Source organism: Gallinula chloropus, assembly GCF_964237585.1.
Source record: "Gallinula chloropus genome assembly, chromosome: Z".
In the NCBI taxonomy this organism is placed as follows: domain Eukaryota; kingdom Metazoa; phylum Chordata; class Aves; order Gruiformes; family Rallidae; genus Gallinula; species Gallinula chloropus.
In genome coordinates, this window is record NC_140089.1 from 8,517,797 (window position 1) to 8,544,264 (window position 26,468).

The window sequence follows — 26,468 nt, forward strand, 5'->3', positions numbered from 1 at the left end:
ATGCCCAGCATAATTAAAACCAAAATTTTAAATTTTAATAGCGACCCCAGATCAATGCACCTGAACTACCAAGTATTTGAATTATCCCCTGTTTACTACACCTGTTTTTTTAATGTTTCTGGTATTGCTAGGAAAAAACCCACATCCAATTGAGGATCTTTTGAAGCAACATGAGCACAGAATTACAAGCACAACAAATCCAAGTGCAGGAACTGAGGTCCATATCTCAATTTAAATTTTTGACTAAAGATTGCCTTTTTTCATAAAGCCCTTGAGAGGGCAAAGACCTTCACTTTGAAGTAGGTGATACTGTGAACTGAAGCACCCTGGCTGGCATACACAGACGTTTAAGCTATTTGCCAGCTCAGAGCCTGGAAGGACAGAAGATGCAAACAAAACTCAGCCTGCTAGCTAACGTCACTAACACCTGGCAAACAGTGCTAGCAAGTTCCCTTATGATCTCCTAAGCATGTACCATTAATACTTAAAAGTACCTTGGTCTGACTATTGTTCTTTGATCTATCTTGTGAGGAACTCAGCTACAGAAGCAGTTGAGATGCTAAGAACTGTCCATAAATAATGCTTTATTTTCATCTCTGTCTGACCTAAATATTTATGTGAAGTCTCCCAATTAAAATGCTGTCTCGTCCTCATTGCTTGTGCTGGGGAGCTAGCAGTAGCTGAGCATTAATTCAATTGCTATTCATATTAATGCCACCTGTCCCTGCACAGGGAGTTCAGCTGAAATTCAGCAATAATTTGTTCCCCATTGGAGTTTGTTGTGAATGCTGCTGAACAGAGAAGTTGCCTGTACAGACCGAAGGTGATGTTGTCTAAGCCTTTCTGATGAGCACTTCTCTTTCAAAGAAGAAGTAAAATTTCCATATGTGGGAAATAATTTATTAGTAGTCAAAGGAATCAGGTCAGAAATTACAAGCCTAGTTATTCACACTTAGGATGTGCATCTAATTCAGAACTAGAGGATGCTGTGTCTGTTCTGAAGAGCTTGGAAGGACACCCATCAGTAGCTCTCCTGTGGCTAGAGTCAGAGTTCTGCCATTGCACTGCTGCAGAGAGTCACTGTCCATCCTGGTCCCAGCCAGGCCAGAGTTAACCTCCCCAAGCAACCAGCACAGGTAAGCGTAGGCTGTTCCTGTAGCTTGGAGAAGAGGAGACTGAGGGGTGACCTTCTTAATGTTTATGAATATGTAAAGGGTGAGAGTCAGGAGGACGGAGCCAGGTTCTTCTCAGTGATGGCAGTGATAGGACAAGGGGCAACTGGTGCAGGCTGAAGCAGAGGAAGTTCCATGTGAATATAAGGAGAAACTTTTTCACTGTGAGAGTGACAGTGCTGGCACAGGCTGCCCAGAAAGGTTGTAGAGTCTCCTTCACTGGAGACATTCAAAACCCTCCTGGATGCGTTCCTGTGTGATCTAGTCTGGGTGATCCAGGAGGGTTGGACTAGATGACCTTTCAGAGGTCCCTTTCAACTCCTAATGTTCTGTGAAAAAGGGCTTATCAGGGACAGGTGCTCCTGGGTACCTCCAGGACAGACTGAGTGCAGCCAGGGCATTGGAGAGAGGTAATTACGTGCAGCTCTGGGTAAGCAACATCCTAACTTTGGGGGCTTAAAGTCATGACCCTTGGATTAATAGTCCCATGCTCTACCACTACTCTAGCCCTTCAAGCCCCAGGGAAGATTTCTTGGCAATATTTGTGCAACAGTTGTTGGTAACGTGTAAGACCAGAAAGACATTCAGGAGGGTGAGCATATACTGGTCTGAACATCCCAGGGATAGTCAAAGTTCTCAAAAGATGCTGTAACAAGCCTAAAGGAGAAAGAGGAGGAGAAAGAGGAGGAGAAAGCATCCCCTCCCTCCCCCCCAGCCCTCCTCACCCCCACTCCCCCCTTGCCCAGCCTTCCCCATAAATTGAATGTGATTGTTAAATAATGCTAAGACACGTTGCCCAAGGGATGGGCTTGTGATCAAGGGGTGGATTTGACCATGGACACTATCTCACAGGTCATCCAGGAATGTGAAACATGTGCCTTGATCAAGCAAGCCAAGCAGTTAAAGCCTCTGTGGTATGGAGGATGATGGCTGAAATACAAATATGGAGAGGCCTGGCAGATCGATTACATAACTGTCCCACAGACATGCCAAGGCAAGCGGCATCTGCTCACAGTGGTAGAAGCAACCACCAGCTGGCTAGAAACTTGTGCTGTGCCCCATGCCACCGCCTGGAACACCATCCTGGGTCTTGAGAAGCAAGTCCTCTGGTGACATGGGACTCCAGAAAGAATCGAGTCAGACGATGAGACTCATTTCAGAATAAACTCATGGACACCTGGGCCAAAGAACACGGCATCGAATGGGTATATCATATACCCTGCCATGCACCAGCCTCCGGGAAAACAGAGACACGATGGACTGTTACACTAAAAGCAATGGGTGGTGGAACCCTAAAAAACTGGGATATGCATTTAGCCAAAGCCACATGGCTGGTTAATTCCAGGGGATCTACCAATCGAGCTGGCCCAGCCCAATCAAAACTCCCACAGACTGTGGAGGGGGATAAAGTCCCTGTAGTACACATGAAAAACCTATCGGGGAAGACAGTCTGGGTTGTTCCTGCTTCAGGCAAAGGGAAATCCATTCATGGGATTGCTTTTGCTCAGAGACCTGGGTGTACTTGGTGGGTGATGCGAAAGGACGGGGAATTCCAGTGTGTACCCCAAGGGGATTTAATTTGAGGTGAGGACAGTCACTAAATTGTTGGTGTATAACAAATCTGTCCATGGTAGATGGCATAAATGAGGTATAAATCATATGTTATGGACCTCACAAATCAACTGAAAATGTAAGATCCAGGTGTGATGTGTGGAAAAAGGGGTGGATAATGTCCTGGTTCTGTCCAGGCTAGAGCCAACCTCCCCAGGCAGCCAGCACAGGTGAGCTGAGTTAGCCCTGGCTGTTTCCACCTCACCTGACATCACTCCCTCATAAAAGAGGCTGATAAGGCAGGGGTGCTCCTGGGTGCTTTCAGGGCAGTCCAAGTGCATCTGGGGTGTTGGGTTGGTCCTTGTGTTGGTGCACTGCTCTGTGTCATCATTGGATGAATAAGGTATGTGGTGTTATTGCTGGGTGTAAGTGCAACTTGCTCAGGGCTGTTTTTGTTCTCCTTTCTTGATGATTTTGTCAGTGAACTGTCCCTATCCCAACCCATGGAGGGTCTGTTTCTCCTCGGGGAGTGAGCTGCGTGTCCTGCTCAGTCACTGCTCAATCACCACACTACCTACAGCACCCTTACAGCTAGCAGTTGGCTTGCCCCTCATGTGACAGCAATCACTGGGTTTCAAGGTTGATGGCTTTTTAACTCCTGAGGTTCTTGAGGTGAATATGGTGAAGCATACCACCTCGGGAATAAATGTAATTGTTGACCACATGGTTGGCAGACCTCTTACTGAGATTCCACTGTGACTTTGGATGTTGAATATCCAGTTACATAGAGTATATGCAGCCACTGAGATCTCAGACTATAAAAACCTTCTGTTTTGAGGCAGCATTCAACCATGTGCACCCTGCTGAAGTTGATGAAATTTAAGCAAGCACTGGTTGCTAAGCATGGGCACAAATTTGCCATGGCCAAGTGCTTAGGTAGGCACAGAATGGTCCTCATAAAGTTATGCTTACTCCAAAGAAAGGCACTTCAAGGTGCTAATGCATGTCTACCAAATAAAGACCTCAACTAGATCCAACCAACCTGTTAAAAATAACCCTGGTTATTTTAAGTTATTGAAGTTGCTCTTCACAGGTCATCCAGCACATACTATAGGAAAGGTTCTCTATAATTAGCCATGCATTTTCTGGCCAAATAGAGGAGAAAACGTTTTCCTAAAAATGGAGTTGACCCTTTGGAAAAGCAAGAATATCCAAAATCCTTGCGGCAGAACCATATACCCTTCAGCACAGTTGCCTAAAATGTGGTCCCAGCTGTGTTCCAGGCTTCATTGCACAGTATTGCACTGCATATGTTTTTAATTAGAGAGGCAATACTGAAGGTGGGAATTGCCTAGTGTAGGAATTGTCTCGTGTGTGAGAGGGATGACAATTTGAAAGTTTGTTTTTGCATCACATTTTTTGGTGAAGCTTTTGTCTCGTTTAAAAATGGAAAAAAAAAATAGTTGTATCTCACTGAAATACTATTTTCTTTCAAGAGTGTATGTTGAGAATGTGCTTACAAACAAACATTTCTGCTTTACAAGCAGACTTTGATATTCTCTGCTTTCTGACCCTCTGCAGGATATTAACTGTGTTGTTCTGCTGCAGGGCCACCCGCTGCTGCTGAGAGAGACTCATAATCCAGTAGGCTACTGCTTTGTCCCCAAAGCACATCCCAAAACCGATCTGAGTCTCCAACACCAGCCTTTCCACACGTGGAATTCTTAATCCTCTCCTAAAACAGCACTGAAAATGCAGAAGTTAATTTAAAAGTACCAGCATTGTAAAATTAATCAGTTCTGAGATACAGTCAGAATTTGAAAGAGTAATGACTAGAGAAACACAGCCAACAGACATACTCGGATAGGCTGAGCTCTGGACACTTTCCTCCCTTCCACCATGCTGATCCAGCATTTCCTATCATGGAAACTGTAGCAGGCATGGTTAGAGAAGGAACAAAGTGCTCTGTTTCCAATGGGTCTCCCACTGGAGATGAAATTTTAACAGAAAAACAAAATGGAATAGATAAAATATTTAGAGCTAGGGCAGAACAGAAAACGTTGATAGGGCTTTGTGTCTTCTCTGCCTGGAAATGTTACTACTCATGATTTATGTGTGATGTATCTTGGATCCAGACAGGATTTATACATATTGTTCCCAGTCTGTAGAATTGAAGAGCTTCCAGGAAGAGTAGTGGGAGAGAACACAAGCCTGTTTCTGACCCATCTGTCTAGGCATGTGCACACCCATGAGCATTACTATGGGAGGGTGGTGTCTGATTCAGTCTTACACAGTGGAGTTGCTATCTCCAGGAAAACAAATTTTAAGTGGCTTCTGCCACTACGCTTATCAACCCACATACAGAGGGTTGGCTCCATCAGACAGGGAATTGGAACAAACCCCAGTTATTGTTTCAGTCCTCTTTGAAACCGGAAATTTCAAGCAAAAATGTGCTCTTCTCAAATTTTAATTCCAGGCCAGATAGGCAGAACAGTCACAGATAGGGACAGAACATTCAAATGAGACTTCAAGGCATAGTTAAGACTTCACAATTCTCATTATCTCTGCACAGTCAAGACCAACTTCAGCTTTTATTCACAGACCTAGGGATTTTGAACAGCTTGTACCAGCTTGCTTCCCCCTCTTTCTTAATGGTCAAGATTAAAAATGGCTGTGTACTGTCAGATCTCCTCACAGATTTGATCATTTCTGTGAGTATATAGAGTATTTAGCTGTTTTTTCCCAACATACTAAGAAATAGAAAATAGCCATCCTCCTGAAGCTGCTTAAAACAGTCTAAACTTAAAACTGTGTGAGAAGGTCAACAAAGCCAAGTGCAAGGTCCTGCATGTGGACTGGGACAGTCCTTGACATCAGCACAGACTTTGGGGAAGAATAGCTGTGCAGAGAAAGGCTGTAGGATACTGATGGACACAAAATTGGGAACAAGCTGGCAATGTGTGCTGGTGGTCCAGAAACCCAACAGTGTCCTGGGCTGGACCAAAAGCAGTGTGACCAGCAGGACAATAGAGGGGTTCTTTTCCCTCTCTACTCTGCTCTTGTGGGACCCCACAAACAGTACTGTGTCCAGCTCTGGGGTCTCCAGTACAGGAAAGATGTAGAGCTGTTGGAGTGAGTCCAGAGCAGGCCACAAAAATGATCAAAGGGCTGGAGCACCTCTCCTGTGACGACAGTCTGGGCTTGTTCAGCCCTGATAAGGCTCCAGGAAGACCTAATTCGGGCCTTTCAATACATAAAGGGACCTTTGTAAGAAAGATTGAGAAACTTTTTACCAGGGCCTGCAGTGACAGGACCAGAGGTAATAACTTTAAACTGAAGGTAGGTAGATTGAGACTGGACATATGAAGTTGGTGACACACAGGCACGGGCTGCCCAGAGAAACTGTGGCTGCCCCCTCACAAGCAGTGGTCAGGTCAGATTGAATGGGGCTTTGGGCAACCTGGGCTAGTGGAGGGTGTCTCTGCCGATGATGATGATGAGGAACTAGATGGGCTTTGAGGTCCCTTCTGACCCAAACCAGTCTGGGATTCCTTGATGCTATGGTGATGACGACCTTGGGGAAAGATTGCAAAACCAGCCAACTCTTTAGCAGAAGACTAATGAAATGATTTGAAGTGTAAGGAAAACAAAATTACCCCACAGTCCTTTTAAACACAGCTGCTTGGCAAGGAGTTTGGGTTTTTTTTTTTTCTTGCATTGAAAATATGTGACAACTTCAAGAGCAAGTTTCTCTCTCAGTCAATTCCAGTCTTTATGTCAAACACCAAAAATGTAAAAAGATTGCAGAAAATGTGACTGCAAGGTCATAGAGTACTGAATAGATGCTGATTTTAATACGTCAGTTGCTTTATCTCCATCTTAGACCTGATGTGGCATAATCCTATCTTAAAGAAATTACCCAGTTCAACAAAGGAAAGCAGTAAACAGCAATTAAAGCCTGTGACAGACACTGGGAATCTAGTTTTGTAGTCTCAAATGATTTTGCTTTAATTTGCCAGCCATTTTTTTTGCTGTGTGGCTTCTTTTCCTATTGCAGAAGGAGGAACGTGCCATACAAAATGTTTTCCGTGTTTACTTGAGTCTAAGATGTAGATAAACTATTTCTTTAAATCCGGGGCAGGACAACAGCCAAGAGAAGGCCAGGGATGTTTAGACAAAAGTCCAAATGCAAAACAACAGGGTAACAAAGATAGAGAAGTAAATTACAATGTCATTTACTATTTATAGAATTCACTACCTTTTGCCTAAAGAAATATTCTACTGAATAGGAAGTCCTTAAATACCTTCTGAAATTATATTTAAACTCTTATTTAATACTTGTACCTTCCTCTAAGTGTGGCCAGCAGATCAAGAGAGGTGATTCTGCCCCTCTGCTCTGGTGAGACCCCACCTGCAGTACTGTGTCCAGGTCTGGAGCCCTCAGTGCAAGGGCATGGACTTCTTGGAGCAGGTCCAGAGGAGGGCACAAAAACGGTCAGAGGGCTGGAGCACCTCTGCTATGAAGACAGGGTGAGTCAGCCTGGAGTAGAGAAGGCTCCAGGGACACCTTAGAGCCCCCTCCAGTACCTGAAGGGAGCTACAGGACAGCTGGAGAGGGGCTATTTGTAAGGGCATGTAGTGATAGGATGAGGGGCAATGGTTTTGAAGTAGTGCAGGGCAGGTTTAGATTAGACATGAGGAAGAAGCTCTTTATTCTGAGGGTGGTGGATCTCTGGCACAGGTTAAACAGAGACGCAGTGGAGGCTCCATCTCTGGAGGCATTCAAGGTCAGGCTTGATGGGGCTCTGAGCAACCTGATCTAGTGAAGATGTCCCTGCTCACTGCTGGGGGTTGGACTAGATGACCTTTAAAGGTCCCTTCCAACCTAACGGGTTCTATGACTCTATGAAATAAAGTCTGGAAGGGGAGAGGCTTTCCTCAGCTGAAGAAGGATGAGTTGTGGCTGGTTCACGTGTCTTATTTATGCTGTGCACCTCACAGTGGATCAGCATTTCTGGTTGTGCGCGAAGTAGGCTTCACTCTCTGCTCCAAGTTAAAATCAGCATTATTCCCAGCAATGCCCACAGCAGCTGCAATGCAGCACGGGCGAACACAGAATAAAACACAGTAATTTGACCATTCCTTCCCAGTAATGAGACCCAGAATTGTCTCTGATTTTTGCCCTTCATATTAACAGCATGCCCCTTCTGCTCCCGTGCTTCTCTCAAAGACTCAGTAATGCAAAGCAGTAGATTTAATTATTCACCACTGCAGGGGTAAAAATAATTAACAGATACAGTAAGGACTCTTGAAACTCAGGGAAAAAACAGAGAAACTTTAATTAGCATATAGGCACAACACCCTGCCTGATATGCCTTACTAACAATACAAAGCAATAACCTCAGGTCAAAAGATAAATTACAATACATGCAAAAACATCTGGATTTTGTACTAAGCAACATGTTAGATATAGGTACATCTGTCAAATAAACATACATCTATTGTCCTAAAGAACAAAACTTCAGAGACTGTTTCAAAAGTAAAGGTACAACAGAACAACCATAGTTGAGCAGCGTATTGGACACAAAGCATCCTACAAAGAGACATTTGACCTTTGGAGGCAAAAAAACTGTAACAGGCAAATAGCTGAGAGCCAGATCCCCAAATACTTACTTATGAAAAGCTCTCAGTGAAGCCTAAGGTATTATCAGAATGAGGTCTGAAGGATTTTGCTCTTAATGAGAAACAATTATGAGTGGGTAAAAATGTCTCTATAGGTGATAATTTTAATTCCTATATCTAAATTTAATGTTGCTGAGAAGTGTGAAAAGACTATCAATACAAATAAAGCAATGTTTTTGTAAACCCCTTAAAATAAATAGCAATTCAGAGGAAAATCTGGAATAATGAACATGTCCTTAAGTCAAAGCAAATGTGGTTAAAGTTAGTAAATACTTTAAATAGCTAAGTTCCTCTTTATTCTACAGAACAATAATCAGTATTAAGAACTAGCAAAGCAGAAAGAGGACAGATATCTCTTCCTTGCTTTTAAATAAGGGTGATCAGTCCCAGTATCATCTCTCATGGTTAAGCTAGGTGTTGGTGTGTTACAGGACTAGCCGAACGGGACAGAATATACACTTACTGTCACTGCAGATTCAACAAACGTGTCTTTTCTTCCACATGATGGCTAATCACGGGCTCAGTCCACTAACAATACTGGTGAAGTTAGGGGGGGAGGGAGGGGAGAGGGTGGGGGGCAGTGAAGGCTGGGGTGAAGGCAACTCTAACCCCATACCAGCGTGTGACAAGTGCTCTCTGTCACATGGAAGGGGACGTGTCTGTGCTGCTGCCCAGGTTCCCGGATAACTACAGGCTGAATCTGGGCTGCTACTTATGCAATAAAAAATACTGCAAAACTCCCTTTGGACTTTGCTGGCAAATTTTCTATCCCCATTGCATCCAGCCAGCCTGTACATCCTGAGGCATTTTTGTCCGGAGACTGCCGCAGGGAGCAGCCCATCCAGTGTGAGAACTGCTGTCACATCTGACCGGTGCAGCAGGGCTGGGGAGCTAAGAAAGGCAAGTGATAGGTGCTTCAGCCCTACTCTTTCTTTCAAATCCTCCACAAGCCAGGCTTTTCCAGCTCCAATTGCAGAAAACCAAGTCTGCTCTGCTTCCATGACATCAGACATATAATTGACAAGATCCCGAAAGACAGCAAGATCCAAATGACAGAGTCTCACTTGGAGACATCCTTCCTAGAACAACAGAGGCAAACAGTGGGTGTTTTGTGACTGGGATTTCCATCTCCATACATTATATGGCTGTGGTGGAGTGGCACAGAGAAGGTGGTAGCAAGGAGCTCCACAATCCCGGTGCGCTGTACAGGGAGATCACTGTGCTAGCTGGCTACACAGATGTACTAGGCAAAGCCTCGCACAAAGCAGGTTGCTGCTGCCTACTAACTATGGCCAGAGCTCACAGGCTGCAGCAGGACTGTAGCAGAGGCACTCCATCCACTTATGTGAAATACACAGCCCAGCTGCAGGGCACACACATGCTCAATGCTTGCTGTGTGGGATATCCTGCTGAACAGCCTGTTTCCAGCTCCGGTTAGGGTTGCAAGACTGGAGAAGGTTGTGGGTAACAAGATGCACGCTCACTTCTTTGAGTGGTCACCTCCTGTATTTTAACGAATGCAGGGTTATCCCCAACTAAAAAAGCGAGTATTACTCATCAGCAAATCAAATGTTACTGTGAACAAAACCTTTGAGTTTGCTTGGTTTTGTTGCTCTGAACCCAAATCAAGTATCTAGTTACTTGAGGGATTCTAATCTAAACTGTGCCGCTGACACAAAAGGTAAGTTTTGGCATATAAATACTACATGCTTTTCCAGAGGGGCTTAACTACCATGGTGTCTGAATTTAAGATATGGATGCTCAGCACTTTAAAAAAAAAACAACCCAAAAAACAAACCCAAAATGTCTAATCCTTTGCCTTCCTCTGTCCATCTGTAATGCTGTACCACAAGCACAGCACTGCCCCTGCGTATTGCGAGCACTGAAATGCATTGAAAATGCTCTTAAACTCTGAAGAGCTGACATACACACATAAAGTACAGCACAGTGATCTGTGAAAAGAGTTAAGATGAAGAATTGTATCCTGTAACCCTAAGAATATCAAGGACATTTGGTAAAATAGGGTACAGGCAGATGAAGCAGCGGTTAGCAGCACACAACAGAGATGCCAATTGACATTGACAGTTGTTGCACATTTTCTTTGTTAACAGAGAAACAATAAAACCAAGTTAAGAAATCACTTTTTGGACCACTTTTCCCCTGTTTCTTCATTACTTCGAAGTGTTTTATGAAGCTACCATATGGTAACTGCTTTTGTACAGAAAATACACAGTAAGATGGTTTCGTGGTCCAAACAAACCATGCTTTTTTCTTCATATCATGCACTGGGATGCAATCAGCTTCTTGTCAGTCATTAGTGAGAAGGAAAAAAAAACACATTTCTGACAATAAAAAGCTTCTATAAGTAACATTTTTCCACATTCATTTCTACAGCAATCATTAGCCAGAACTATTTAAACTGTTTCTGGAATTTCCTTCTCTGTTGCTGCCTGCTCTTCTAATGGAGGAATTTTCCAGTATTTGTGACGTTTCCTCATGCAGTTATTTACAAAGAGATGGTCCTTGTGGTGAAGAACCTTAATGAAATTTACAGTTGCTAAGGTACATTTATAACTGCTAGCAGTTACAGTCAGACAGAACGAATGGAATTTATTGTGCAGCTCTGTGCTGGGCCAGCAATATAATTAAAGTGCAAATAAAGACAAAAACCACAAGCCAGGCAGATCCATTTTTTATCGCCAGCATTAAGAAGCATCATGACTGTGGTAAGATATGTCAGATCAAACAGGCCTAGGTCGCAATCTATTTTAAACACCTATCTCCCTGAGAGGATTTAAGGGAGGTATACAGAGATATAGCCCTATTTCTTTAACTGGCTGAGTATCATTGGAAAAGTAAGGACACTTTTCCAGCCAATTTTTTTCAACAGTGCCAACACCTGCGTTTTATACTATTACACACTTTACAGCATGCATTTGAGCTCACTTTCCATGCAGCTACAACATGCCACTCTTGATCAGGAAAATTTAGGAAGTACCAACTAGCTGTAGAAATGACATCTATCTACCTGTTATGTCACAAAAGCGTAGGCTTTGAACACATTTATAAATAGCACATTTTATTAAACATATGCCTATATGCAAATGATAATCACTAGCACAGATAAAAAAGATATTGTTTGTGTTTGCTGGCATTCCAAGTTTGCCACTGATGTGAACAATTTAGAGCTAAGCCAGTGCTGAATGGCTGAACAAACGAAAACCAGACATTTTTCAAACCAAAATTAAACTCGTCACTCCAACTCCTAGTGCTCACTGCTGATCACTACCCACAGCCAGACCGGACATGTGTTTCTCTCCACAGTGTGCCCAGAAAGTGCTCTGTAGCCTGACTTGTCAGAGAAGCTGCAGGAGGTGCAGGAAAAATAAAGTGCCTTTTCCAGGGCTGTGTGCAGCGTGATTCACCATCCCAGTCACTCTACGCCTGGATTTCTCCAGTCTCAGGCATAGCTCCTAACCTTGTATTTCCCAGCTGAAGCTCGCAAGACTGGCAGCTATTTACAGCTATTCAACTAGTTCGTTCACTTTCCATGCTGTAAATGATCTCATTGTGTATTATTCATGAAAAAATACTTACAATTCCTTTATAGGTAAAATCAGTCACATCATTAGAAAAGACTGACAAGACATTTAAAGAAGGTAACATTTTATAAAGGGTAGCATTAAATGTATAGCAAGTATTTTGAACAACTGCTGATCTGAAGATACTAGATGCTAGCTTGATGTCACTCCAAGACAGTACATGACTGTTAAGGTCCTGTTTTTTCCAATTAAGTTAACATGAAATGAGGACACCACTGCCAATACTGCCTCAGTGAACGCATCGTTAGTCATCAACCCAGACCACGTCACAGCCATCTCGCTTTGATCATTTATCTTAATATACCTGAGTATATTACCACCATTTAAATCTGTCCCCTTAATTTGTCACTTAAGGTGGCTACAATGAGTACCCGTTCACTGGAAAGTCTCCTATTTTCCATTAAATGCATAGTCCCTACTGCAAAACGTTATCTTTGCAAAGCAGCAATCACTTTATCCTGGTAGGAAGCATCTTCGTCTTCCACCTCCAATGCTCATTTTCGTTGCCTGAGAGGGAAATGCTGTGAGGCCTTGTACCTCTTTTATTGGAAAAGAGAGCTTGCATTTTTCCCAATATTTCCCTTGCTGTCTTTAGGACTTGGCATGCATGATTTTGTTCATCGTACTAAAGCTTTCTTTATACTCTGAGGCAAAGCTGGCTGTTCAGGCGGGGAGTCTGGGTTCAATCTTTAGGGAAAGTTCATACAAGGTATCTTCATCTATGATGAGTGTCTTGTCAAGTAAATAGTGAGTGACCTGGGATAGAAAAAACACAGGTGAACAGACTGTATGGTACTTCCACAAAAATTCACCTCCTTTCTTTTTCCCCTTCAGCCTATTTTGGATCCTGACATCCCCTCATGTCATTTTCTTGAGAAGCACAACAGCTCATTTCAAAGGTATGAAGCTGTACCAGCAACACTCTAGGAGTCAAGTACAGCCTCTTATGAGTGGGCAGGTCTTTTGTGGGGTTACCTAAGCCCATGGTGTTCTTCCAAAGTCTGAGATGACATCTTCTCTGAAGGCACAGACTGGCTTCAGGAAATTGTCATCTGTCCCATGAGGGACACAGAACTGCAGGATGCACACATCGGCAGATGCAAGATCCTGTCTCCTAATCCCAGGATTTTGGGAAACCCTCAGGAATTACACTTCCAACTGGGCAAGGAGCACACAATTCCCTTTTAAGCTGTTCCCTTGTACCCCAGACCTATGAAGGCTGCAATCCCAAATTCCCAGAGAAGGAAATTTGCTTTTTAAAACAGTGTCAAATAAAGACTTTCTGCCAGGATTGAGGGTATTACAGCCACAGAGAGCCCGTCCATATTCCTGTCTGCTCTCTCCCCTCTGTGTGTGGGAGCAGAATACAGAGATTACAGCTTTCAACAATAGCTGTATTTTACAACTACATCCTACCACAGCTTTGATTTCATTAGCAGGTAACAGTGCCTAAGAAGAGCCTTACCTTCTGCTGATGCTCTATGCGGTAGGAGGTCTGCTGGAACTGTCGTATTTCCCTGATGATATGTGAGATCTTTGAAAAGAGTACAGGTATGTGAGTAAGTGTAACTGCATTTTGACTCCAGCTAAGCCACATGAGGCAACAAATAATGCAATTTAGTCTTGGAGGAGGGAAGGGAAGGGCAGAGATCATCTTCTAGCAGCTTCCAAGGATTTAAGTTTCCTAAATTAACCATTTATTGTTCAACCCCAAGTGAGCCACCTTGTCTCTCCTCCCTCCACACCGATTTCCTCTTTGCCTCTCTTTGCCTTGAGCGACTCTGCAATGTGTAGCCATAAGAAGGGCATTAAACTGAGATTAGAAATTTCCATGCTTCCCTCTGAGTTGTTACAAAGCAGTATCACACAGCAGCTGAAGACAAATCAACTTCAAAGTACTTTTTTAGATAGACCCTAGCATACTTGAATTTTGTGATTACTTCTTTTCTGGTGAATCACCACATTTCTCTGATTTTGTTTATTTCAAAAAGCCTTTTGTTGCTCCTTGGCAAGTTTCAGACAGCTGCATTTTCTGTCTGTCTAAGAACTAATTGGAGGCAATTTCACCCTGTAAAAGTACTCAGTTTACCAGAAGGTGGTGATAGAAGACTGGGTCAAGTAATTGCTTTCAAATAGCTACCTAAGGTGCCATATACTTGCACATCTCGGAAGTTCAACTGTAGGGAGTGGTAACTAGATCAGTAATTAACTCACATAATTAAACACATGGTATAAGGAACAGAAAATTACCATTCTCATTTTGGAAAAATTGACAAGGCCTTCCTCAGTGAAGTTTGGTGTTCCTTCTTCAATGAATGCCAGGTCCGTCAGGTACATTCCAAGGTAGGGAACAGCAGGTGGGTTACAACTGTGAAACAAGAAATCAGCTTATTTGCTGAAGCTAAATTCAGAAACTTTTTAAATTAAGACAAAATAATACTTAAAGTACTTCTAACCAAACACAAACAGCTTCTCTGACTTCACTTGAGTTGTAATTGCTCCACAATTACATGTATTGTATCCCATATCTAGTATTAACAGCAGAAAACCAGTATTAAAAGGTAGAATGGTAACATGATAGAGTGAGAGAAGTAGGACAGGTAACCTCTGGACTCAGAGCATATCTTCAGGCATATTTCAATCCTGGCTCACAGACACCACTTGAAATTGATGCTACATACAAGCTAAGAACGTTTATAGATGTGATTATGCATGGCTGGTGTTCTGCAGTCCTGTAAGTATCCTAGTATAACGAGCACACATGCATGTGAGTGTGTACATGTGCATGGGGAGATATATATGCATATCTATGGATATACATGTGCAATATGTACATATATATAAATGAGATATATAAGTGTATAAACCTATGTGTGTGTGTATCAATATATATATGTACCACTCTGTCGAAGTCTTTTCAGGCTTTCCCTGCAGTGAATACAAAAGAAGGAAGAGGACAACAGAGAGGCAGCAAACATGACCTGGAAAAATGTTAATGCAGACCCTGGAGAACAGGGATCTTCTTTTCTTGGAGGGACAGGAGGAATGGGATAATGATTGTTGATTCCCTGATGCAATAACCCCTGTTCCATGCTCACTGATTCTTGCCTCAGCAGAGATAGTAGCAAACTTGGTTTTCTGGAGCTCTTGGCATAAGAAAAATGCAGGGTGATGGCTGTACTGTTAACTTAGGCAGACTGCTGCCTACACTCAGCAGTGCACTTCATTCTGGGGTTTTTTTTTTATATTATGAAGGTGATTGCTGCACACAGACAAGCACTATATTAGCTGAAAGGTGTATGAAAGTACCTGTTCATATATTGTGAGTAAAAACATTTTTTAAAAGTTATTAGTTCCCCAAAAGCATTTTTAGAAGTAAAAAATTACTAACTTGAACTAGGTATATTTTGAAGCATTACAGGAATTATTCTTGCTTCTCTCAAGATCATTTAAATTAGTGGTACCACTCAACCCTGGAAAGCCTACTTCCAATTACAGAGCTTGTGAAAATGCAGGTTTTGTGTGCATACAGTTGGAGTCAACATAAAACTGTCAAACCCTTGCACAGGATAATTTGGGTACCGAAATTACATACAGTCAAACACAATCTGGCACATCAATTAAAGAAAAAAATACTCAAGGACTACTGTTCAGAAAAACAGGCTGTTTTCCAGGGTGACTGACTACAGGGGGCTGGGAGCATACAGGAGATGACATATCACTGTGCATTTGCCCTGTCATTACACCCCTTTCATCAGCTACTGGCCACCATCAGAAACAAGATAAAAGGGTGAGTGATATTTGATCTGACTCAAGCCTATTCTTAAATCCTAAACTTCTTATCCAGAACAACAATTTGGAATGTTGTTTTTTAATAAGAACTTTTTCTTATAAACTTGGCTTCATACTTATTGAAAAAGTTTATCAGTGTAAGTAAAACCCCAACAGGGAACACTCAGACAGAATAATAGTTTAATTTGTTTCAGTAATTCTCTGAAGATATTATATTTATCTATCAGAGGTACTAAATCATGGGACGTTCAGCAAAACAATAATGCCAAATAGAAATAAAAACAGAATGTAAAAGGTTATTAGGTGAAAATATTATCCAATATTATATTATGAAAGCTTAATCAAAGCCAAGTAATCGTTAGCACTGCTAATAACAAAATGGGATTGTATGGTGGAGGGAAGCATACTTCTTGAGCGTTTCTCTAAGATTTTTAAATCTTCCTTCAGATGATACAGTCTTCTGAAGCTTGTCCATGAGAGCTTTTGTCTAGAAAGAAAATGCATTACAAATGTCATCACTGTTGCACATAAATGACTGGGATTACATTTTAGAAAAGGGGTAATCCACTTAGCATCTTCACCCCATTTTTAAAAGTAATAACATAGGCATTAGAAATTTGGCTTCACTGTAGTTCCTAGTGTATTTCTGAAAACTGAGATTAGCCAGCACTGAAAATTTTACTTTCAGTAATGTACAGAACATGTATCCATGCTAATACTACTAGACCACATATTCAGGAAAAAAACATGAGTTCATTAAATTAATGGTCAGCAATTCAGTCTACTGTGTATACAAGAATATTGGAGACTTGATCTTACATGTTGCTGAGCATCCTGAAATTAGTGACACTAAATGATATTTACTGTCTTGCAGCTTGCACTGAGCTGGTTTTGCCTCCAAGTTTCTGATAAAAGCTGAATATGTATTTGAAAATATATTACTGTCTTACACAAAATACTTTCAGTGGGCATCATGAGAGTCTGGTTATTTTTGTGAGTAAAATAAATTTGCTTTTCAGTCTATTTATGCTATAGACTTGAGACAGTGTAGAGAATCACGAGAAACTTGTCATATTTGAAACTGAATTTCCAATTAAGAGAAAGCCGTAGGCAGAATCAGATAGTTTCTAAACAGCAGGCTGATGAAACACAAAGATTACATTTCCAGTAAGTAATGGAGAACTTTGCAACAACATTAATCTGTTGGGTTTTTCTTTAATTGAGAAGTTTAAAAATCAAACGAATTCTAAACATAAAGCTGCTGGAGGTGAACTGTTATATAACAGTTTGTACTGGAAGGATTTTTAGCATATTCTTAAATAGAAGAACACAGCACCAACTATAAAACATCTGAGAAAAAGCTGACTGGAGAAAGGAGGCAGTGCAATCAAAATGTATACTATGTGGATTTAATTGCTTGGGATGCTTAAGTGGTTTGCAAAAGCTGGAGAAGCACACAGAGGAGGAAGTGCAATGATTCAAGCCCACCTTTTGCATGTCAGTTATCTGTATCTAAAAAGGGCGATCTAAAATTTTCCAACTCACTGGAGTAAACCCTCTATCCAAATACTGCCTAACTTACAAGTGTTTGGCTCTGTCCTACTGACCTCTTTGCTCTGTTATTCCATCATACTAAAATATTCGCTTTTTTTTCCCTCCTGAAACAGCAGAAAGATGTGATTTAAATAATTCAACCAATTTCTCTAAACACAAACTCATATAATCATAGAATATCTCAAGTTGGAAGGGACCCATAAGCTTCACTGAGTCCAACACCCTGTAAGAGACTGGATACTCTTCCTCCTGGTATAGTGGATTTTAAAATTCTTGTTATTGGCAGCCATTCTCACAGGCTCAGCCATGATGCTGACAGTCTCAGCAGCAAGATAATGGTTAAGGATTAAACTTAGGCACCTATATGAGAAAGAGCTCTGGTTGTCTAGTCTCTTACTGGGTAGCAAAAAAACTCCGCAAATGCTCAGAAAAACTCAGACATGCTGACCATTCTAATGGCTTTCTGCACAGGCAGGGAAATAGTCTTGTATTTTAGGCACCTGAGATGACTACACTTATAGCTAGTAGCCATCTCGATGTGTGTATCTAAAAATATCTCAATTAGTTTTCTCAAATATTTAGGTACTTCAGGCTCAATTCCTAGGCTACTTCAACTGGAATCAGTTTGTTCCAGGAGATACTAATCATACCAAAAGGGAGGTAAGATACATGCAAAATACTGTGACAGGAAATACCAGTACCATTTGGTGCTTCCAGCACAAGTGTTTGTACTTGTAAAAGTAGAAATATTTATGGGAGGAATCCTATCTTAACATGCTGTTTTCTGAACACAAGGGCCTACGAAATCTAGAAACCGTGCTGTAATCATATCTTTCTTACCTGCTTGGATACTTTACCCCAAGTTTTCTTAAGTCTGTAGATTGCACTTCTGTTCAAGGCTGACGTGATTTCTAACACACCATTATAATTGTGCATACATCGACAGATATCAGCTACTGCTACCCACTTTTCAATTGAGTTAGCCCGGGAGCTGACATCAGCATAATTCATGATTTGGGAGGCAACAAGGTTACTCATCTGACCAAATAAAGAGGAAGACATTTAGGACATTTAAATGCAATCCCTTTAAACACACAGTTAATTAATTAAGGTAGAAAAAAGCTAATGCATAACAGAACTCATGGTTCTTAATAAAACCACAGAAAGTATATTGAGAAAAGTGTTGTAGGGAATGATGATGTGAAAGAAGGGTGAGAGAGGCAACGGTTAGTACCTCTAAGGCAGCAGGAATAAAACTGATTGTGAAGGCTCTCAGTAAAATTCAAGGAAAATGGTAAAAAGCAAAAATATGGTTTGGGATACAAAAATAGAATTGTTATATTTTCAGTGTCTGGAGAAAATTTGTTTTCTTCTGCAAGTAAAAATGCATTGTAGCACAGTTAGAAATGTTGTACACTATTAAATTGCCATTGAAATGCAGAGTACCAGTTCTTGAAAACCAGAATCTTCATGTGCTTTGATTTAAAAGGTTAATCACAAAAAGACTGTAAAATCCAGTTACTACTAGATAAGAAGTTACATCAGATTGCAAAAAAATGAATTAAAAAATATCTAAAAAAAAGTTAAATGTCAATGTTGTTCCTATAAAGCAATGTATATTTGAGTACTTACATCATTAAAGTGTTGACTAGTTTTCATAATATAGGGTGTTCTCTCATTTTTATCCACTTTCATCCAGCCCTGCCCAAGAAACTCTCTAGACATTGATGGGAGAGAAAAAAACCAAACAGAAATGCTGTTAATATATGCAGTACAAAATCTGTCTGTAACTGCAGCCTAAGTGGATTTCAAGTATACCTCATTTTGATAGAAGCTAATAATACAGCTTTACAGTAATTCCAGCATTTCACCATACCATTTTTCATGCTTTCTGAAGCAGTAAATATTATAAAGAAGATTTATTTTTCTTTTAATACCCTCCCCCAATCCTAATTGTCATCATTGTGACCCTATTTGAAATTGGTCTTGTCAGCTTACATGGTTATATCCATGTTGAACTGCTGTATGAATGAAGCTGATTTGACACTCCCTCCCAAGGGACTCAGCACTTCCACACATTCACCCTTCACCACCCCAGATCTTAGGCCACAGCTTTTTTTTTTTCTTAGCAGATCTCAGTCTTTCAAAACCTGATCAAACTACTGGGGAGCCAGAGGCAATGACAGAAACAGCCTAATGACATTATCCTGCTAGATGTGCAAGCCTTTGTAGCATGAATTCGTGCAGTGCCTAACACTGCCACTTGGTAACTCATGCACGGTACTCACTTCAGGCACTCAGGAGAACACTTACTCATAAGGTATGCTTCGGAAAACTATGTGATCTAAAAGAGTTATCTGCTCTGCAAGCTCCATGGCTGACAAAGTCTCAAAGCACTCTGGTTTTGGGCAATCTGGCTGCAAAAATAAGGAAAACACTTAATGATCTCTTTTTTTGTATCAAAGCACACAGTACTAAGAACTTCACACATACTTTCAACAGAGTTGTAATTAACCTCTTTACTACAGAGAATTAAGAATTAAGAAAAATTGCTAGCAATGTGAGGGTAAACATCAGGTTAGAACCTCGTGGGAACACAGGGACATACCAAGTCATGAATAAATACGCAGGTCAAGTCTCTGTATTCCACGTTATTTTCCACATAACAACTCTGTAACTCCTTCACTGACAACACTCTTCTTCCCACTAATGAAATGCACTTACAAGATGGTGGTGACTACAGTTTGGAGGACAGGCATTGTCAGTAAAGGCCAGCTATGGTTCTGATGGCAGCTGAGATGGTAGACACTCACAATTTCACAAATATTACTATCTTTTTTTTTTCCCATCATGCGATTTAAATCCAAATCCTAAAGTTTTGACCTGTTCATCTTTGATAGGAGCTCCAAATTCTTACTTTCTCTAAACTGAAAGGTATATTCCTTTCATGTAAAAGAGCAGCATTCCTGTCCAGAGTTATAAAGTTGCATTTGTGCTACCTTTATTGACTTAAAGCCACAACACTTCTGTGGTTTTGGTTTGTATTTCAATGTGACTGAACTTACCATCTGAACGATATCCTCTATTTTTAAATGGGTATCATCTTGATCATCCTGAGAAATAACCCTGAAAAAATAAGTAGAAGAACATCCTATATATATAGAATTGTCTATGGTAATGAGAAAACCTTACCACAGATAGACAATCACGTTTATCTAAAATAAATCCTAACAGTGCAATCATGGATTCATAAAATGTTAGGACTGGAAGGAACCTCAAAGATCATAAAGTTCCAATCCCCTGCCCTGAACTATGGTTCTTACATGCTGATTATAGTGAAAAGGTTTCTACATCTGTCCCACTTTGACTTAAGTACTGTGTTCAGTTCTGGGCTCCCCACCATAAAAAGGACATTGAGGTCCTTGAGCAAGTGCAGAGAAGGGCAACCAGGCTGGTGAAGGGGCTGGAGGGCAAATCCTATGAGGAGCAGCTGAAGGAGCTGGGGCTGTTTAGCCTGGAGAAGAGGAGACTGAGGGGAGACCTTATCACCACCTACAACTACCTGAAGGGAGGTTGTAGAGAGGTGGGTGATGGTCTCTTCAGCCAGGTGACAGAAGATAGAACAAGGGGAAACGGCACAAAGCTGTGCCAGGGCAGGTTTAGATTGGATATTAGAAAAAAAATTGTTACTGAAAGAGTTGTCAGGGCCTGGAACAGGCTGCCCAGGTAGGGGATTGAGTCACCATCCCTGGATGTGTTAAAAAAAAAAGGGTTGATGAGGTGCTTAGGGATATGTTTTAGCATAGGATGGGAATGGTTGGACTCGATGACCTTCAAAGGTCTCTTCCAGCCTTGTGATTCTGTGAAGTTCAGGAGGTGTGGTGGGTGAAGAAAAATTCCCTTTTCAAGAACTGGACTCGCAATGCAAAAACACAATCCAGTAACAGTAATATTTATTCAGAAGCTTTCCTAGGAAACTAAAAGGGGGAAGATTACATATCAAGCTTTTTTAAACTAAATGATGTGCTAAATAATATTTTTGAGAAATGTTTGAAAAATCAATAAGTGAAGAAAAGTCACCAAAATAGGCATGCATAGGTGAGTGATTCACTGAGAAGTATTTTTGTTTATTAGTATTATTTGTTCTATTCCATGTCCCACACAAAAAAAAATAAGCTAGCAAATTTTACCTGTAGCAAGTACCTGATTTGTTTTCATGGATTTCATAATTCCTGCTTCCAATTCTGCTACAGAAAACTTGTGATTATTTGGGTTATTTCACAGCAAGGGGTCAAAAGTGAACCTAGTGGAAGTAGTAAGTATTCATCAAACCCAATCTACCTTGAGGAAGCATCTTGGCACATAACTCTTAAGATCCTTCCCCTTCAAATGGAAGACACAGACTCAAGGAAACACTGAATAGAATGGATTTATATAATATAGAAAATAAAAGATTCAGGGTGAAAGAGAAGAATGGTGGTATGTAAAAGAGTGCCTATAAAGACATCAGCAATTGGAAAAAAGTCACTGGACTGTTCACATCAGGGGAGACTTATTTTCAACACTAAGTTCAATTTTCCAACTGAAAGTGAGTACTGAAACAGGCTTTCTGTAGGGGTCAGAGAGTGCTCATCAGCTGAATTTGCAAGGAAAGTGCAGATGACTATTTTCAAAGAAGGTGCAACTCTACAGATCACTCCAGAAAGCACAGCAACTGGATCAGGTATTCTTGCACTCCCTGGTAACTGACTTTCCATGCACCAGCTGGGGAAAGGGTTAAAAGAAAAGGATTATATTGCCTGGAGACTTGAGTGATGACTGTAAGATATGGAATTTGTACTATGTGGGTGGGGAGGAAGTGTTAATGCTTAGTACACGAGGTTCTTCTGTAGTGGCTTGCTGCTGTTTCCTTTTGGTTCGCCAAATTGAATGACTGGGTTAAAATCAAATGCAGACACATAGAGAATGGATCTGAGAAACTTCCTTGTCTTCAAGTTCAGTATAAGAGCTGGTGTAAGACATAGAGCCTGAAATGTGTTTTCTGTTGAGTTCATACAAGACAGAAAATTGATGATCCATAAAGTTTTGGCCTCTGCATATCCCTGGATTTAGTTCACATTTATTCAGAAGAAGAAGGACCTGATTCTTGAGCCACCCTCTTTTTCTCCAGAAGGGACTACTTATCAAAGTTATGCACTATGATTCAGTCTGAACTTTACAGCTTCCTGCTTCACCATGAATGAATTTTTACTTAGATTTCAGGGGCTAGTAAGTAAGGCTGATAAAATCTCAAGCAAAGCACTTTAGTATGTTTGCCTAGCTTTCAGAACAGATATCAAAGAAAAAGGTTTTTTACCCTGCAGAGAAACCCTGCTCAACAAAACTCAACAACAAAAACTCAATCACGCAAGAAGTACCAGCTGTTCTGTGTGATGACTCAAGAAGGCAAGAAGCAGCTCAGAATCTCTCATAAACACTTTCCTTGCCATTCATATTCTATTTGATTCAATGTCTTTCCTTGAGCTGACCATAATATCTTCACAATACAAATCAACCTTTACTCCTCCTCTAATCTCTGCTAGCAAATGGACTGGCTTTCCAAGAAATTTAGCTGCTCTTATGTGCACACATAGTCAAAGGCTGGATCAGTTTGTAGAAAGAGATATTTTTACCTACTATCTTTCAAGGAGACAGCCTATGGAATATACCCATATGTGGGCTCAGAAAGCATGAACTGTCTTTCCTAAGTGTCTGAACACTGAATTTATACTAAGAAATGTTTTTCCTAACCTTATTCTGAATATCTCTACTTTTCAGAGTCAAGAGTTGATGACAAAAACTGAAATGCAGTGAAGCCAAGATCTGCAGTGAGGGTTGACTGGCAAACAAGAATTGTGCTGGACTGTATCTTTTGATATGCCAAGGACTTTCAGATGTGAAAGCCTGCAGCAAGCACCACTTCAGAACAACTAAGCTGCCTGTTTTATGACTCTCACCTACCAATTGGGTGAGTGACTGCTTTCACGAAGGGCATGTCAACACACTCACCCCTCCTTCCTATTTTCATGCTGTTCTAGAGAAGCCTTTGGAATGAAAGTTTCATCAAAACTTCCAGTTAAAACAAATCTGTGCTTTCACATGGAAATATGCTGTGAAAAATCTTCAAACTTTGATTTCCAACAACAGTAAAAAAGCTCTTCTGTTCTAGGTATCTAATTTATATTTCTCCTACAAGTTGTATTGGATGAAAGCACTCCATCTAGAAGAAAACCAAAATTACAACATCCAAACCAGACACTGGCACATGAACCAAAAGAGGAACACAGTATCTGGGAGTATCTCTACACATTTTTACAAGAAAGACTCTAGATATCTTTAGGACATACAGGGTAGGATTCACGTCTTCTGTGAATCGCTGCCTCTTATTCTCTGAGAAAGGAAGGTGTTTTCCATGATCTCTAGAGGAACAGTCAGGACGCCTGGACAGAATCTCCTTTGTGATAGGCAGTTACCTTGGAAGGAATGCTTTGTTAGATGTTTACAGTTTGTTTCATGGTCAGGTGCTTCAGTCAGACAGAGTGGATGCCACCAAAGAATTTTTTTCTTAGTCAATGCAGAGAGGAAATACCTTTCCCCTCCCCCTGTCATTATAAACTATGGAGAGTTCAACAATTTTGTTCCATTACAAGCCTTCTCTCAACATTCAGGACATTGACTAATCTCTAATGTTGGCAAATGATAGAAAACATGTAATCTGATGCAGAAAAAAAAATAATATGAGAGAGACACTGGCACAGAAGATGGTGCCTCTTCTCAATGTCTTAGTGCAGTTTGGGAACGTTTGCTTAAAGCTTAGCAGTTCTTGGTCATAGGCATTGGTTGTCCCTACTACAATAAACAGTGATGTTCAGAGACCATAGACAGAACTCCCAGCTTAGAGAAGAGCATATTCAGTGTTTGCTTCGACATACTTCTGCAACTAGCTATGGCACTATGGGAGGCATCAGGCAAGAATGTCAGTGGAAGGACCTTTTCCATTCCATTATATCCCCCTTTTTTTTTTTGCACCAGAAGCCCTATCTTTTTTTTTTTTTTTCCCAGTGCATATATGGAAGAAAAAGACCAAACCCAAACAGAAAAACCCCACAAAACGTCTGGCACTAGAAAACTCGTTGCTAACTGGGTTCATGCAATTATATTGTTAGATAGGATGTTGTCATGATGGTATTTTCTCTTTCACTACTGTTGATTTCTCATTCTTTATGAAATCATTTCCAGAATTGAGCAAGGAACTTTACAACATGCCAGAAAAGCTAAACCCTCCTGATAGAACCCATTTCCTAGCTTTGTATTTATATTATTAAAAAGTTACACTTTCAGAGAACAGTCGGAAGTTGGTTCCACCTCTGCATCCACTAGCAAGCTGGGAAGCAGAGGACCAGAGAGACTCCTTACTGCTGAAGTAGCTGAGATAGCTCCTGAGACAGCCAAAGTGTGTGGTCACAGTGTCCAAGGGGTTAGGACTAACAACTTGATCAGTCTTTGTTAAGCTTATAAATAGTCCCAGTGGTCAGTAAAAATTAAAGCTTTTGGAAGACTAAAGGAATGTGCACCCCTGTGTCACTACCACAGCTCTACAGTTACACATAAACATCTCCATTCACGTGCAAACTATTTATCAAATCCTGTAATTTCCTCTTCTCAGATGACTGTGTAGCCTTGTTGGGAACATACCTTCAGGAGTAACTACAAAGGTTTTTGAAAGCTTGGAAACCACTCTTAATTACCAGACAACCCATTTTCTGAGGTGATTTAAAAAACAGAGCTCCTCCTTTCAGTGACAGGATGACACATTTGTGTGTTTCATCCCAGCTGAATGATCTTTTTGTGTCCAAAATCAGAATTGCCATGATACATTCTTTCTTATAAGGCTACTGAAGAATTAATTTCTCCTTACCAGCCAACTGTTAGCAAGTTTGACATGCCCAGCAATTAACTGCCCCCTGTGTAGCTGGAGAACAATCCCAAGAGCTTCAGATTAGGGTCTGGTTTATGCAATAACATTTTTAACTTGGAGTCCGTACGGACTGATGTCGTCTGTACTGCAGCTCAACTAAGGTTTAAATCATGAAAGTTTTATTTATGCAACAGACTCTGGAAGTTTACTTATGCAACAACATCAGTTTGAAAGTTTCTGGGCAGTTTGTGTACATAATGGACACATGGATAAGACAGAGGACTAATGTCTGCTGCTACTGAAATATGGCTGCTACAGAGAATGGAACACAGCAGCTTTCTGAATCCTTGGGGCAACAACACTGAGTCACTGATGCTTATCATCTGACTTGGTGTTGAAGTATTATTGAAACTGAATTGAAATTGAAATAGTATTGAAATATTTGACATACACCTTGTCCAGCACGCATGCATGTTAGCAGCATTGCCAGTCTTGAAAAGCAGTAAAGGATTTTTGATAACAAATGTTAGCCATGGCTTAATTTCATGTCTCCATCTGAAGGAGAGTGGGACACCCACGCAGCATTCAGTCAAAAGGACTAGTCCTGCCTGCTGAGCCACCACTGGCTCTATTTCAGTGCTCGTTTGTGGTATGTAAGCAGGTACTTATGAATCCATATGACCACATCTATAATCAAACTACACTGTTTGAAAAATCTGGCAGGATCAGGGTTTATAGCTGCGACCCTTGATGGAAGATGGCCTGGCTAAGTACCACACCTCAGGAATTCTACATTCTCTACCTGTTTCCAACAGAAAATCCCACTGACTACTTGGACAGGTTATTCTACCCATGCTTTACTTGCCCGCTTATGAAGTCCTATATTATTTAAAAATGCAATTTGTTTCAACCAAATATTTAAAACTATTTGGTTTCAGTCAAAGTTTAGTTCAATTTCTGTGCATGTTTTTAATTTTTATAGAATTTGAGAATTGTTTTATTTCACTACTCATTCTTTTTGATTTTTCTTTTCCCAATTCCTCAATTTAAAAAAAAAAACCCACACCAAACAACTCTTTCAGAATTTTCACTTCTTCCAGAATATTTCCCCCCCCCTTTTTTTTTTTTCAAAGAAATATACACTGTGCTCTGGTACTA

General features: G+C 40.9%; 1 protein-coding gene across 1 annotated transcript in view; it reads right to left on the reverse strand.

The window, feature by feature from the left end:
* Nucleotides 1-12,670: 12,670 nt before the first annotated feature.
* The window catches only part of RASGRF2 (Ras protein specific guanine nucleotide releasing factor 2), a gene marked incomplete at both ends in the record, with an annotated part of 125,822 nt that continues 112,024 nt past the window's right edge, over nucleotides 12,671-26,468 (reverse strand). Inside the window, 8 exons of the mRNA XM_084278903.1 lie at nucleotides 12,671-12,763; nucleotides 13,473-13,541; nucleotides 14,258-14,375; nucleotides 16,207-16,286; nucleotides 18,194-18,391; nucleotides 18,986-19,070; nucleotides 19,667-19,770; nucleotides 20,419-20,479. Of these exons, the coding sequence (XP_084135029.1) occupies nucleotides 12,671-12,763; nucleotides 13,473-13,541; nucleotides 14,258-14,375; nucleotides 16,207-16,286; nucleotides 18,194-18,391; nucleotides 18,986-19,070; nucleotides 19,667-19,770; nucleotides 20,419-20,479 (808 nt within the window). The remainder of the gene's footprint in view (nucleotides 12,764-13,472; nucleotides 13,542-14,257; nucleotides 14,376-16,206; nucleotides 16,287-18,193; nucleotides 18,392-18,985; nucleotides 19,071-19,666; nucleotides 19,771-20,418; nucleotides 20,480-26,468) is intronic.